The sequence below is a fragment of the Mus caroli genome, unplaced genomic scaffold (assembly GCF_978045245.1).
Source record: "Mus caroli unplaced genomic scaffold, Mus_caroli_1 scaffold_13, whole genome shotgun sequence".
Classification (NCBI taxonomy): domain Eukaryota; kingdom Metazoa; phylum Chordata; class Mammalia; order Rodentia; family Muridae; genus Mus; species Mus caroli.
The window spans coordinates 1,301,591-1,314,847 of NW_028227268.1; the positions used below are offsets into that span (position 1 = coordinate 1,301,591).

The following is a 13,257-nucleotide window of genomic DNA, read 5'->3' on the forward strand; positions in this document are numbered from 1 at the left end:
AAGGCATGGCTATCCGTAGACCAATGAAAGTGAAAGGCGGGCTTGAGCTGAAACTCAAGTCCCAGCGAGGGGAACGCTTGGATGATTGGCTACTGGGATTGGAGGCGGGACCTCAGGGTCGCGTTCCACATTCATTGGTTGGGATGTGGGAGGGTTCCGGAGAGCGCACTTCGAGACTGTGGCCATGGAGGAAAACAGTGGCTTCCGGAAGGTGAGACCTCTGGAATAGTGGCAGGCACACTCGGGCGTTGCGGATCCCCGCGTGACAGTCGTGCATGCTCGAAGTCAGCCTCGTCGACGTGTTACTGTGTCTTTGGTGGGGGCCTGGCAGCAGGGTTGGAGCAGCCCGCGCGCTCTGCGGTTGGACTGAGCGGGTCTGTAGATTAACAGGCTGGACGACCAGTGGCACATCCAGGCTGGCTACAAGGGGTCTTCCCGGGAGGGACCACAGGGCCTTTCCAACTCGGCCGATGGGAGTGCGCGAGGCACACTGATGCGAGCCTTCACTGCTCGGGCCGAGGCCATCTCTCAGTGACAGATTTGGGAGGACTCGCCCACGTGCTCGAAATTTAAGCGGAGGCGCTCCATTCCACGATAAGTGGTGCCACCTGAGGGGTCGGCTCTTGACATCAGGCCAATGCGCGCCCTGTGCAGAGTTCAGCCTGGCCTTCGCACTCCGTTCAGGACTTGAGTAGAGTTTTGGGGGCTTTGACCGTGACCGGAGTTGTGATAGTTCACTGAACTATGGGGAGTGGGCTGTCTCAGGAAAGAGTGACAGGAAGGGAGGGGCTTACATTTCTTGCTGTGGCCTTCTGGACAGGAACAGGAGTTTGAGGTGCCTAATTAGGTTTACCCTAATCCTACCCTCCAGCAGTCACATCCACTCTTCCATGAAACAGCCTGCGGAGCTGTAGTCCAGCCCTGTTTTCGCTGGCTCTGACATGGGCTTCTGCCCAGGTGCTGTCTGTCTGTCAGTCAGTCTGCTGTTGGGGTTCCTGGGACTGGGGCCCTGTTCTCGCACCTCTGGTAGCGAGCGGGGGCGGGGGGACCAGCAGGTGGCACTGCTCTCACGTAGTCGTTCATGGACCCTCCTCGCCCAACTAACAAGTTCACCTGTGCCTGTGTCCATTCCCACCCGCGCCCCTCTGCAGCGAGTGGGTATCAAGGCTTTTCTGTGGCTGACGCTCGTGAATCCAAACTCACCTTCCTTTGTAGGCCATCCATTTCGAGGGTCGTGGGTGCCTGTCACTGCCTACCTTTTGCCTTTTCTCAGCCGTTCCCCATTCTGTTCTGGACTAGGCAAACTTGAGTGGTCTCAGCTTCACAAACTGCACAGATGCTCAGGGGCTCCTCATGGTTCACCTTTGGTGTTCTCACGGGATTCCTAGGCCTCTGGATTCTCCCTCTCATCTCCACCTCACAAACTACCACCAACCTTTCAGTTCTCAAGCCATTCCAGATGCCTGGCCAATCTGCCGCCACCACCTGGTACTCATCATTACAGCTAGGTCTCTCCAGACCTTGTCTACAAGTGTCTTCCCCAAACTAGTGCTGTGTCTCCATTCACAACTAGAACCGACTTCAAACTTCTTGCCAAAGAAAGCTCAAGGGTTCTTGGTTATCAGTCCACCCAGCCCTCCAGCCACAGCCCAGCTTAACATGCTGGGTGTCCCGTGTGTGTGGCAGTAGATCCAAGCCAGGACTGCCAAAGGGGCCAGCGTTCTTCAAGGTTGTCTGCCCCCACCCTCCATCTGCTGCCGCATTAGCTCCCTGCAGTAAAGGTGCAGCATTGCCTCTCAGCTCCCAGAATTGGAGGTGACCGTCACTGGGGGCTACATCCTCCCCTCCAAGCACAGCTGGCTTCATCCTCTCAACATAGGAAATGGCCCAGGATAGCAGTTTCTAGCTGGGAAGTCACAACCATGCCCCATTCAGAGCTGATACTCGGGAGGGGCAGGGGGTGGACAATGGCAGCCTTGTGAGGAATGGCACTGACTCTGCCCTCCTTCCAGGAACTGGTGAGCAGACTACTGCATTTGCACTTCAGGGATCGCAAGACCAAAGGTTTGGGGCACCAGTGGGGTGGGGAATATGTGGGGCACAGGGAGGGAGGCTGTCCTGTGACACCCTCCCCCCCTCCCTTCAGTCAGCGGGGATGCACTGCAGCTCATGGCAGAGTTCCTGAGGATCTTCGTACTAGGTGAGCCAAGGGTTCCCACAACACCAGAAAGATGACAATTTCTTGTTAGGCTTGATTGTAGCTGAGAAAAGCCTTAGTTTACTGACAAACCAAAGTCCTCTACCTGAAACACTTACCCAAGAGCCACCTAGGCCCCCTCTGAGGGCTGACAATGGGTGCAGGGGACCTAACAAGGGCAGGGTTAGAGCTGCCCCGTTTTCCCCAGCTCACTTCATGACATTCCACCAGAGGCTGCTGTCCGTGGGGTCTGGCAGGCCCAGGCAGAAGACCTGGATGTTGTGGAAGTGGATCAGCTGGAGAAAGTGCTCCCTCAGCTGGTATGTGGGATGCAGGTGGGGCAGTCTGCAGCTCTCCAGAATGGTGCCTGTGTGGTCACTTTGAGCCCGTTTCTCCTCCATAGCTCCTGGACTTCTAGAGTTCCCTCCTGTGGCCTGCAAGGTCTAGTGAATCCACACCAGCATCAACTCCTGAGCTCTCCAGCTTCAGGAGGATGGGAAGATCCCAGCAGCTGTTACCTCCTAGAGTCCTTGCGAGACAGGTGCAGGGAAAGGTGAACCAGCCTGCCTCCAGACACAGCCCTCCTCCCGCCCCCAGCCTTGCATTATAAATAAACCAGCTGCTGGCAGTGCCTCCTTCTTGCCACCCTACATCAAAGCTGCTGTGTAGCCTTTTAACCACCTGACCCCCACCCCCAGGATGCCTCCCTGAGCTGTAAATTTGTTCTTACAAAGCAACATCAATAAATCAACACCATCTCTCTGAGGCCTGCTTTCTCTTTGCCATTAATCACCCAAAGTCTAGTTGCTTCAAAGCCTGAGCCCCGTGCTCCCTTCCATCCATCTCAGTGGGACAAATGCAGAGCTCTCAGAAAGGACAGGATAACAAACAGCATGTGTGCACATGCTGCAATAAAACTGGAGCCTTCACACATGTGGCAGGATCTGCCACAGCAACTGCCACTTGTAGGCAATGGAGTCCAAGCATGTTTCTGTGAACCAGTAACGGCCCACTGGTGGAGGCGGGACTTGGATACACAAGGTGAGAAGGCCTGCTGCCTGGGCCAGTCTGCAGAAAGGTTTTCCTTTAATCCTGCCCTGCCTGATTGCAGGCTGCGTATAGGTAAGGGCCAGGATGTACCCTCAGAGAGGCATAGCTGTGGGGCCTTCCTGGAAGCCCGCCCAGTCTAGGCTTGAGCCCTCTGATGATCATCAGGCCTCGGCAGGCCAATTCTCAGAAAACATGCTGGGTGTCTGGCTAGGCGGTGGTGGCACACGCCTTTAATCCCAGCACTCAGCAGGCAGAGGCAGACGGATCTCTGTGAGTTCGGATCTCTGAGTTCGAGGACAGTCTGATCTGCATAAATGAGTCCAGGACAGCCAGGGCTTTGTTACACACAGAAACCCTGTCTCAAAAAACAAATCAAGGGCTGGTGAGATGGCTCAGTGGGTAAGAGCACCCGACTGCTCCTCCAAAGGTCCAGAGTTCAAATCCCAGCAACCACATGGTGGCTCACAACCATCCGCAACGAGACCTGGCGCCCTCTTCTGGAGTGTCTGAAGACAGCTACAGTGTACTTACATATAATAAATAAATAAATCTTTAAAAAAAAAAAAAACAAATCAAAATAAGCAATCATGTGGGATGATTTGCTACCTGCTACACATAGTACCCCTGTAGGTCTTCAAAGTCCCTTACTGGAGCTTGTCAGAGTCCAGTGTGGAAACACCGTGGTAAGCTCAGGAGTTAGGAGCCGGCTACCCAGTACTGAGGACCATGTGAGTCCGGGTGGGAGATCAAGCAGAGAAGGCATATAATATGAAGAGACAACTCTCACAGGGCCTAGAACAGATTTGAGGGCAACCTCTGAAGGCAATGGCTAGCCTGGATTGAGCTGGGTAGAGAGCTGCTCTTGAGTGCCTGCAACCCCCAAACACCCCACCCCCGCCCCCCCACACAGGGTAAGTTTCTGGGTTCGTCCCAAGCACTGAGGAGAGGGTGGGAAATGAAAGACCTTCAGGAAGGAGCTGGCTGATGGGACACAGGTCTCCAACCAGCTTAGGTGCTAGAACTAGACTTGCAGTCCCCAGCTGAAGGCATGGAGAAAGGGTTACCAGAACACCCCAGGCCAGACAGTCAAAGGTGGCTCTGTGGTAAGCAAGCCCCTGAGTCGTCCTCTTCTGGCTGTGTGCCAAAAGCGCGATGTGGCCCCAGGTTGCAGGTAATTTGCAAAGGAGACTTCCTCCTACACTTCCAATCTATAAAGGGGCTAAAGAGGTCAGATATAAAGGAAGAGAAGCTAGCCTGCCCAGGGTTCTGGCCTCAGGCCCTTCAGAGATACCCCAGCTTTTTAAAAAACACTAACACCCTGTGGTCCAGCCAAACTCCCAGGGTTCTTTGGGAAGCAGTGGATGAGAGAGCTTGAGGGAGGCCTGAGGGCCTTTTCTGCAGAAAAGAAACTCAGCTTTGAGAGAAGCGCGACTCTTTATTCCTGCTCGGGGTGGGTGGGGGTAGGGTCCTGTGGCTGGTGATGGGCATCTCCAGGCTGGTAGCTCTCACCTCTTGCTGGCTGTGATGCAAACACAAGAATGATCACAAACCCCTGAGTTCCTGCCCAGCCACCCTGCCCCACCCAGCTAGTCCATGGCAGGCAGGAAGGCACCTGGCAGCTTCAGCCACTTGGGCACTTTGCCCAGACTTCTCTTCACAGGCTGGGCTGTCCCTTGGATGGGCTCTGGGGGCCCCAGTGCCCCATCCTCAGCAATTGGCTCAGACTCCAGGGACACAGGGTCAGGGGCTGGCAGCAGAGGTGGGGACCCGGCAGCCCGGGACATACACCTAGAGGTGAGAGGCCAAGGCCAGGTGGTGGGCACAGCCTTGGAGGGGCTCCCAACCCCTCATGAACTTACCTGGCCACCAGCACATCAGCAGTAGATGGGGAGACGGTGTGTTCTAGCAGCCCAGGTTCCAGATAGAGACCTTCAGAAGCCAGAGCCTACCCTCAGCCACAGATGAAACCTGCACTTCCACTCACATGCTGCCAGTGAGTGTGCTAGGCAGGTACTCCCCACCAAGGAGATGGGTCCTGGGATGCAGCCCCCCCAACCCACTTAAGGACCTCAGAGCGAACACCTAAGGCATCTTGCTTCGGGCATCAGAGAAAGCAGGATTCAGGGAGGGTCCTGCTGGCCTCACTCACCTGTTGGTTCTTCAGCTCCAAAGTGCACAAGCGCAGCAGGGAAGAGGTTTGCCTGCAAGGAGGGCAGGGAGGCTCAGAGGGCCAGACAGGCAGGCAGTGTTCAGCAGGTTCCAGTCTTCCAGAGGCAAGTCTACCCCTTTTCTCTAGCACTCCACCCATCATGGACCACAGCAGAGCACCAGTTGGGAGCCCTACTTCTCATGTGAGAACTGTGTCCTTCAGTCCCACTGCCCAGCTATAGCACCAGCAAACTGTCAATGTCAGTTTATGACTGAGGAGACATAAGGCTGTTGTGGGGAGGGGTGTCTGGGTCTTCCAGACTGATACTGTCTATGGACAGAAGTGGGAAAGAGACCTGTATTCCTGTCCCATGGACACACAACCCCTCCCTCTGCTTATGCAAGCAAACAAACAAACAAACAAACAACCCACAGTGAAGGGGCTGTGGGTAGGAGTGTCTCTAAGGTTAAGAATTTAAGCAGAGCCACTTGCAGACAGGAGTGTCCTAAGAGAACAGGCCCGGGCACGCGGCAAAGGGGCTGGCTCTCAGAATCAAGCTGCTTTAGAGATGCCATGAGCGAGAGATGCTTCCTTGTGAGATACACCAGTCCAGGCAGAGTTGTTAACACTAAGAAGGAAGTCAGAGCCAGGACCAGCCCAAGCTCCTTCTGTCCCACCCAGACAAGGATAGCCAGTGCTTTGAAAACACACCTGAATGCCTGGGATCAAAGGCTCCTAAGCCACACCTACCCAAAACCACACCAGCCCCAAATCTGCTGGTGCTCTGCTGTCCTGTGGCCCACCTATCCAAAGAGGGCAGAGGGTGTGGGATTTTGTGCAGGGACTGGTCCTACTTTCTTGGGCAAGGTATGGGGTGGGAGCATGAAGCAGACAAGGTCGCTTCCTCTCTGACGCCACTGGACACTCGGCTTTGAGCCTCCCTTACAGCCCAGGATTGTAGAGGTCAGAGAGGCCCGAGTATCACACATCCACATCCGAATGTTTTTCTTTTTCAGAGGTTGTGCCCAAGGGAGCTGGGGCTGGGGCTGGGGCTGGCTGACGTGGCCAAAAGCTGAGGGCAGCCAGGAGTCTGGCAGGACCTAAGAAGGGGCTGCAGCTGCAGGCTGAGGGCATTCTTTCCGAGCTCCAGGCTCCTGTGAGTGCCACAGGCTGGAGGGGTGGGCGGGGTGGGTGGGGTTGGGGGATGTTAAAAGATTAATAAGAGCAAGCTTCAAAGGCCAGGCCTAGGAACGCTGAAACCTCAGCCTCCAGCCGGCAACAGAGGGACACAAACAAGGGCGGTGAATGCTTTGAAACGCAATTGTGAGGTCTGCGATCAAAGCAGCATGAGAAGAGGCCTGTGGGGTGGGCGGGGGCTCCTCTAGTGCCCCTGGGAGGGTGCCTGTGGGGTGGGCGGGGGGGCTGCTCTAGTGCCCCTGGGAGGGCGCCTGTGGGGTGGGGGTGGGGCTGCCCCCAGTGCCCCTGGGAGGAGGCCAGAAGGCAGCCAGGGATCCAAGCAGGGACATGGGAGGACAGTGCTAGGGCCTTCCTTGGCCCATAATGGCTCACCTCCCACCATAATGGCTTACTTAGCCTTTCGAGTAGCCAGAGCCACCTTCTATACTCCTGCCAGCAACTGGGTGGTGTTCATATGTAGCCTGTGGCACACTCTTTCTAACACCTCTGGGAGCCTGGCTGGCATGCCCACAAGGTCTTGTCTGTTGTCTACCACCACCAGTCAAGGGGGCTCCCTTGGGAAGTGACTGAGAGGCAGTTGCCATGTGGCAGCTCCAAGGCTGGACCCTTCCTTACCAAGCAGTGCCTGGGGAGCTCAGATGAGGTCAGGGAGAACCCAGAACAACATGAGAGGCAAGGCCAGCTGTGGGCTCTGTCCCTAGCCCCAGATGGAGGAGAGTTGAGGGCAGGGGATTGCTAACATCAAGGTTCATCAGTTTTCAGAGGAGGCTGTGCCTTAATATGAACCCACGCATGAACTTCTCTCTAGCATCTCCCTCTCCAATTGTGGAGCCCCTGCTGCTCGGTCACCTGGGACAGTAAGAGCTTCTGCCCTCTTTAGCAGCAATGGCACAGCCCAGCAATGTTGTTCAACTCCCAAAGGCAAGGCTGCCTGCCACCTTCTTCTTTCTCCCCAGGACCAAACGATCCTCTAAGAGTCCAAGGCTGCCTTTTGTGGGCCTTTGAATTCTTTGAAGCTGCCTGCCTGCTCTAAGCAAATACCAGGCATTGCCAGGACCAAGCCTGTCCAAGGGAGAGCAGGCTACACTCCAACGGCAGGGGACAGGGAAGTGCCCTTTCCCTCCAGGCTGAGCCTCACCTGACTCAGCTGGATATGAGGCACACTCTGCCATTGTTCTGTTCTGTCTGCAGCAGAGTCCAGGGCCTACCTCATTCCTTACCTCTTTCTCTCAACTTGAAGATAAGATACCCTGAGCTTGGGGCAGGAAGTCAGGAAAGTACGGGGAAGGAATCCTCTTCTACAAAGGGGTCTTCTAGGCCCCTAGGACCAGCTCGTCCTCAGGAACTCAGCCTTCATTCAGTGCCTGCCAGAAGCTGAAACCCTTGCCCACTTGCTTGAGGTCCCAATGGAACATGGGAAGGTGCACAGAAGACCAATCAATAAATGAGATTCCACCCTCTGCTCACTGCACAGCCCCCCACTGGGCCACCCTGCCCCACACGGGAGCTGACACCGGCTGGGATGCCAGGCTAGAACCCATTCTCCCTACCCCTACCACAGACAACAGAAAAAGCAGTGAACACACTTGACCGCCTGACCACCAGGTTCAAGCTACATCCCTCCCCTTAGGCTCCCAGGACCACTTAGAGCCCAGGGGGAGGGATGAGGGTGGCAACTGATCAGCAATTCCCAGAATACACCTACAGGACATGGAAGGCAAGACCTCGCCAAGCTTCAGAAAGCACAGCAGGCCAGGTGGGGCTGGGCATAGGACCATAGGCTTTTCCCTGCCTTGCCCTTCTTCCTTCCCTATGGCACCAACAAAATACTACTACTCATCTCCTAAACCTTGAGCAAGGGGGTGGCTGGGGACAGCGGGGAGCCTAGGGCACAGGCCCAGAAAATTCACAGTGCAGGTGGGGCTCTGCACCCTACCTCTCTGTGATTTAGTTCTCCCTGCCTCCATGCCCTCCGAAAGCCCCTGCTCTCCTGGGCCACCGGCATCCCACATAATGTAGACCACCCCTGGGCAGCAGAGCCCAGCCCTGCCCAAGACAGAGCTGTGAAAGCTGCAGCTTCAAGGGCTGCTGCCTGCTCACCTACCGGAGGGGAGCAGGCTTCTTTCCCTCAGCAGCAGGAAGGGATGCCACCCCTTGGGAGGCCCTGTGGCTCCAGACAGAGCTGACGGATGAAAGGAGACGGCTGCTGGTAGCAGGGGCAGAGTGTCACCAGGAATCAGGCTGAGGCGGGTGAGAGGCACCCAGGAGCTTGGGGAGGGGGCATGTGAACCCAGACTAGGGGAGGGGCCTGGGCACTGGCCTCAATCCCAAAGCATCTTACAGATTCAGTGTTTATCAACACACTGGCCAGGGAGGTAGGGAGGGGCAGAGATGAAGAAAGAGAGCTGGCGCCTGGCAGTTCATAAGCCAAGAAGGGGATCACGGGGTCACAGGCCTGCTCTGGGATACCTCCCTGCTTTCCCTTACAGCAGAGCCATGTGGCTGCACTTCCCTAAATGTACAGTCCCTGGTGAGCTTCCAGCTTGTTCCCTGCCCTGTCTCACCCCAATGGTGGCAGTTCTAGGCAGCCAGTGGAGCCTGTCACCCCCAACCCAGACTTTTGTAGAGGCCTTCAGGCACCTCTGTTGTTAATTAAAATATCTAAAGACTTTGAAAAGGAAACCATTAGACTAGAGGGGCTAAGGAGGTCCCAGATGCTGGGGGGGGGGGGATGGGAAGACAAGGCATTCATTCCAGTTGACTCTGCAGGGTGCAGGGTCAAGTAGCCTCTGCCTCTGGAGGCCCCATGGAAAAGCCTGGGGCCAACCACACACTCCTACAGGCAGGAGGTCTAGGGAAAGAGGCAGAGATGACAGCCAAAGACAGCTAAGGACCCTAAGAGACCCCAGCTCTCCTGAGGCCCAGTACCACTCTTTGACCAGGCTGCCAGGCCTCTTCCTCACCTAGAGGCTAAGGAGCTGGTGTCATACAGCAGCCCAGGGGCCAGGACCTCCAGGCGGCCCCAGCTGAGGACAGCAGGCCAGCTAGTTGGGCAGGCCCATCCCCACCCCGGGGCCAGGCAGGAAGCGGAGGAGGCTGGAAAGCCCTGTCAGAAACAACTTCAGAGGCGCACTGCTCCCTCTGAATTCACCGGCTCTAAAAGGCTTTATTACCCACCGCAGCGCCTGCCAGGGCACTCCTTCCCAACCCGACCGCAGCATGGCGCCCTGCCCTCCCAGTACAGTCAGCCCAGCAACGCCCTCCCGTGAGGAAAGCGGTACCTGAAAGAGAGTCAGCGTGTGGTCATCCAGGACCATTTTGGGTGGAGCGATGACTGTGGAGAGAGGGGGCTGTCTTTTAGGACACTGGTAGGCCCCATGTGTCAGGGCAGACAGACCTTAGTAGGACTTGTGAATCATGTCTCAGGTCACAGGCTTTCCACCCACCTCTGCTGCTCACAGGGGTCCTCGTCACCCTGGTGACAACCCTGTTCCTGGATCCAGTCCCCCTTGCAGCTTGAGTCATAGGGTGAGACTGGGAAAGAGGCCAAACTGGGGAGCTGGGCACTGATATCAGCTCCCTGCAAGGGACCCAGGGTTGGAGAGCTAGACAACTTGGCTCCTAGAGCAAAAACTATCTTAAGTCCCATCCCAGAGAGAAGGTCACACTTTGCAGACTAAAACGAGGGACAAAGGGTCGTGCCAGATGGAGGCAGGGCCAGCTGAGGAGTAGAGACTTACATAGGTAAAAGGAGAGCTCAGGGTTCCCCAGGTGGCTCCTAACAAAGTCTCGAAGATCCCCCACTGTGGAGAAAGGGGAACACCACTCATTGTTCAAGGTCCTGCTGGGAACCTAGGGACAATGAGCACCAAGGCTGTCCCCAGCAATGCAGGCTCAGCAGCCACCCTGTTGGTGGTAGATGCTAAGCCCTGGATGTGAGGACTCCGCAGTGCATCCCACTATCCTACATGTTCAGCAAGGTGGGGACCACAGTACAGACCACTTCTAGGATCCCCATCCTGATGCAAGTGAGGCCTGCCTACTGACAGCATCCCTGGTCCCTCTTGAGGACCCAACTCCTCAACCTGAACCCTGCCAGGATAGGAACCCCTCAGGCCTAGAACTACTTCATCTTCACTGTCTTAAAACAGACCACCAGCAGGGTGTGGTGGTGCACGCCTTCAATCCCAGCACTCGGGAGGCAGAGGCAGGCAGATTTCTGAGTTCGAGGCCAGCCTGGTCTACAAAGTGAGTTCCAGGACAGCCAGGGCTACACAGAGAAACCATGTCTTGAAAAACCAAAAAAAAAAAAAAAAAAAAAAGGCAAAAAAAGAAACAAAAAAACCCAGACCACCAAGGTCCGCTCCATCTCTGCTGGCTTTGATGGCTCCTTCTCAGAGGCTTTCCTACCTACTTGTGTCCCAATCACTCAGACTCACGAGCTCTGGGGACAGGACTGAACCCTCTGAGAAGCAGCCCAAGTCCTGAACTGGACCTGGAGGACCCACAAATGCTGCAACCTCAGAGCCACCTGCATGTCACATGGTGAGGATGGCAGCCTGCCACTACCCCATTTTCCAAGCTCCAAGGGCAGGAACTGCAGTCCTGTGGTGTAGAACAACCAACAGGGCACAGTAGCCCTCCCAGGTACTGCAGGCACTCACCTGTCTCGCTGGGGCGGAAGAAGCCCTGCAGGATGTAGCGGTCAGGGAATAGGACCCGCAGTGCCACCTGTTGAAGAGCAAGTGAGAGAGAAGTCAGAGCTACACTCAGCACAAGGAGGGGTCTCCCTGTTCTGTTCCTACTACAGGAATCATCAGCTACCCCAGGCCTGGTTTTCCCTGTCCTCCTAAATAAATACATCTGAGCTACAAGAAGGAGTCAAGGGGCTGCAGAGATGGCTCAGTGGTTAAGAGCATTGACTGCTCTTCCAAAAGTCCTGAGTTTAAAATCCCAGCAACCACATGATGGGCTCACAACCATCTGTAATGAGATATGACACCCTCTATTGGTGTGTCTGAAGACAGCTACACTGTACTGACATATAATAATAAATAAATCTTAAAAAAAAAAAAAAAAAGGAGGAGTCAAGAGCCCAGAACGTGTGCACCCTAAAAGCTCATATAGGACTGTGTATGCGGCACACTCCTGTAACTCTCCTGTCAGGAAGTCACAGTCATCTCTGCCTATAAAGTACATTTGAAGCCAGCCTGGATTACATAAGCCCCTGTCTAAATGAATGAACAAACGGATGGACTAGTGAACAAACGTAACATCCTGTGTATGTTTTCCAATCTGTTCTGTTGGCTGGGTGTGGTGCTGTAGACTTGAAATCCAATGCTCAGGAGGTGGAGACAGAACACTAAGTTCTGAACCCACCAAACAACAACAAAAACAACAACAAAGCAAACAAATAAGGGTTTTTTCCATCCTAGGGTCAGTGGCAAAGCAGCACTTGCCTAGTGCAGCAGACAAAGCCAAGTTCAATTCAATACCCAGGCCTACCATGACACCTGCTCAGCCAAGGAGAAGGTCCCACGTGGTGGTGCTACGTGAGCCTGGGGCTGCCTAATCTATGAACTGACTTAACTACCTGTGTGGATGTCACAGTCACTTTCTGGGGAAGTCTGCCCCACAGGAACTTAAGGAAGCCATTGCTGACCTTTGGGTAACGTTCCAGTTTCTCCTTCATCTGAGCCTCCCTGAAAGCCTTGGTCACCAAGGGGGCTTCTTCCAGACGCTTCCTGTGGTGAAGAGAGCCAGGTCCCAATCTCAGCAGAAAAGCTGCTTACTCTGGAGCCCAAAACCCAACCGCCCTCCCCCACTCTCCAAGGCCCTAAGGGCTCTTCTCCCCCTAGGAGGGGAGGACAGTAGGAAGGTACCAGGGTGAAGCCACAGAGGAAAGCCACTGAGATGACCACAGGGCCAGGGGCACCCACCGCTCACTCTTGAGCTGGGCCAAGCGTCTCCTCACATCATCCACAGTCACCTCAAAGAACTCGTCAGGCACCTCTGCTGGCCAGGGCTGTAGCAAGTCCTCTAGGTCAGGGTGGTATACCACAGGATCTCGGTCAACGGGCTGTGAACAGACGAATTCAGCCGATATGGCTTCAGCACGGATGTGCACGTGCATGTAAATGTGTCCCCACAGTTGGGACAGTCATGAAGACTCTCCATTCCAGCAAACTATCTCACAACCAGAGGGCCAGAGTAGGGCTCGAGACGGTAGCACTTAGAAGCCTTGCTGTGGTGAAGCTCAGCCCTCTGTGGGCGTCAGTGCTGCCCACGGGCACTCAACTTCAGGGCAGCCCCAAAGTGTCCTAACACACTTCTTGCCTCAGTGGAAGAACCTCAAGTCCAGGAAGCCAACTTAGGGAGCTGCACCCCTGTTCCTGGAGGCCACGTCAGGGGTTCCAGAAAGGAGGAACAGTGGAAGCCACCAAATTAGAGTGTTGGCAAAAACCCCAGCCAGCTGCCCCTACTGCCCTCTCACAGTCACAGCCCCAAAGCCAGGCTGACTCCACCTCTCCCTCCCTGGGGAGCAAGCTGGCCTTCCCTCTGCCCACCCAGGGACAGAGGAAGGGACAACGTCACTCCTAATTGGCATCAATGGCAATGAAAATTACAAGGCAGACCCAGTCCATTTGCGGTACCCAGGAGGGAG

The 13,257-nt window shown here is 55.3% G+C and overlaps 2 protein-coding genes across 7 annotated transcripts in view; one reads left to right on the plus strand and one right to left on the minus strand.

Annotated features, from left to right (window-relative positions):
• Positions 1–128: 128 nt before the first annotated feature.
• Cenpx (centromere protein X) lies at positions 129–2,962 on the plus strand. 3 transcript variants are annotated; one of them, XM_021176833.3, is made up of 5 exons: positions 129–211; positions 2,013–2,064; positions 2,147–2,200; positions 2,406–2,517; positions 2,601–2,962. In XM_021176833.3, the coding sequence occupies exons 1-5, from the start codon at positions 185–187 to the stop codon at positions 2,752–2,754; spliced, it is 399 nt and encodes a 132-aa protein (XP_021032492.1). In that variant the 5' UTR covers positions 129–184; the 3' UTR covers positions 2,755–2,962. The 3 variants fall into 3 exon arrangements, with proteins under 3 accessions (XP_021032492.1, XP_085685475.1, XP_085685474.1); XM_085829349.1 differs by having other exon boundaries at positions 2,431–2,517; XM_085829348.1 differs by lacking the exon at positions 129–211 and adding an exon at positions 504–1,488.
• Positions 2,963–4,662: 1,700 nt separating this feature from the next.
• Positions 4,663–13,257, minus strand: part of Aspscr1 (ASPSCR1 tether for SLC2A4, UBX domain containing) — a 36,433-nt gene continuing 27,838 nt past the window's right edge. For all 4 annotated transcript variants that reach the window (XM_021176863.2, XM_021176867.3, XM_021176865.3 and 1 more), the window contains 9 exons: positions 12,533–12,672; positions 12,256–12,337; positions 11,258–11,324; positions 10,334–10,396; positions 9,875–9,927; positions 5,397–5,448; positions 5,107–5,176; positions 4,860–5,035; positions 4,663–4,766 (listed from right to left, as the gene is read on the minus strand). In XM_021176863.2, the coding sequence (XP_021032522.1) occupies positions 4,753–4,766; positions 4,860–5,035; positions 5,107–5,176; positions 5,397–5,448; positions 9,875–9,927; positions 10,334–10,396; positions 11,258–11,324; positions 12,256–12,337; positions 12,533–12,672 (717 nt within the window). In that variant the 3' untranslated portion in view covers positions 4,663–4,752. The remainder of the gene's footprint in view (positions 4,767–4,859; positions 5,036–5,106; positions 5,177–5,396; positions 5,449–9,874; positions 9,928–10,333; positions 10,397–11,257; positions 11,325–12,255; positions 12,338–12,532; positions 12,673–13,257) is intronic.

What these genes read in the sequence shown, in the direction of transcription:
- Cenpx (XM_085829348.1), top strand. Translation starts at nt 1,354, where the DNA reads ATGGTTCACCTTTGGTGTTCTCACGGGATTCCTAGGCCTCTGGATTCT. An exon ending in CAGGGATCGCAAGACCAAAG is followed by an intron (nt 2,065 to 2,146) that starts GTTTGGGGCACC and finishes CCCTCCCTTCAG; the next exon opens with TCAGCGGGGATGCACTGCAG. An exon ending in CCTGAGGATCTTCGTACTAG is followed by an intron (nt 2,201 to 2,405) that starts GTGAGCCAAGGG and finishes CGTTTTCCCCAG; the next exon opens with CTCACTTCATGACATTCCAC.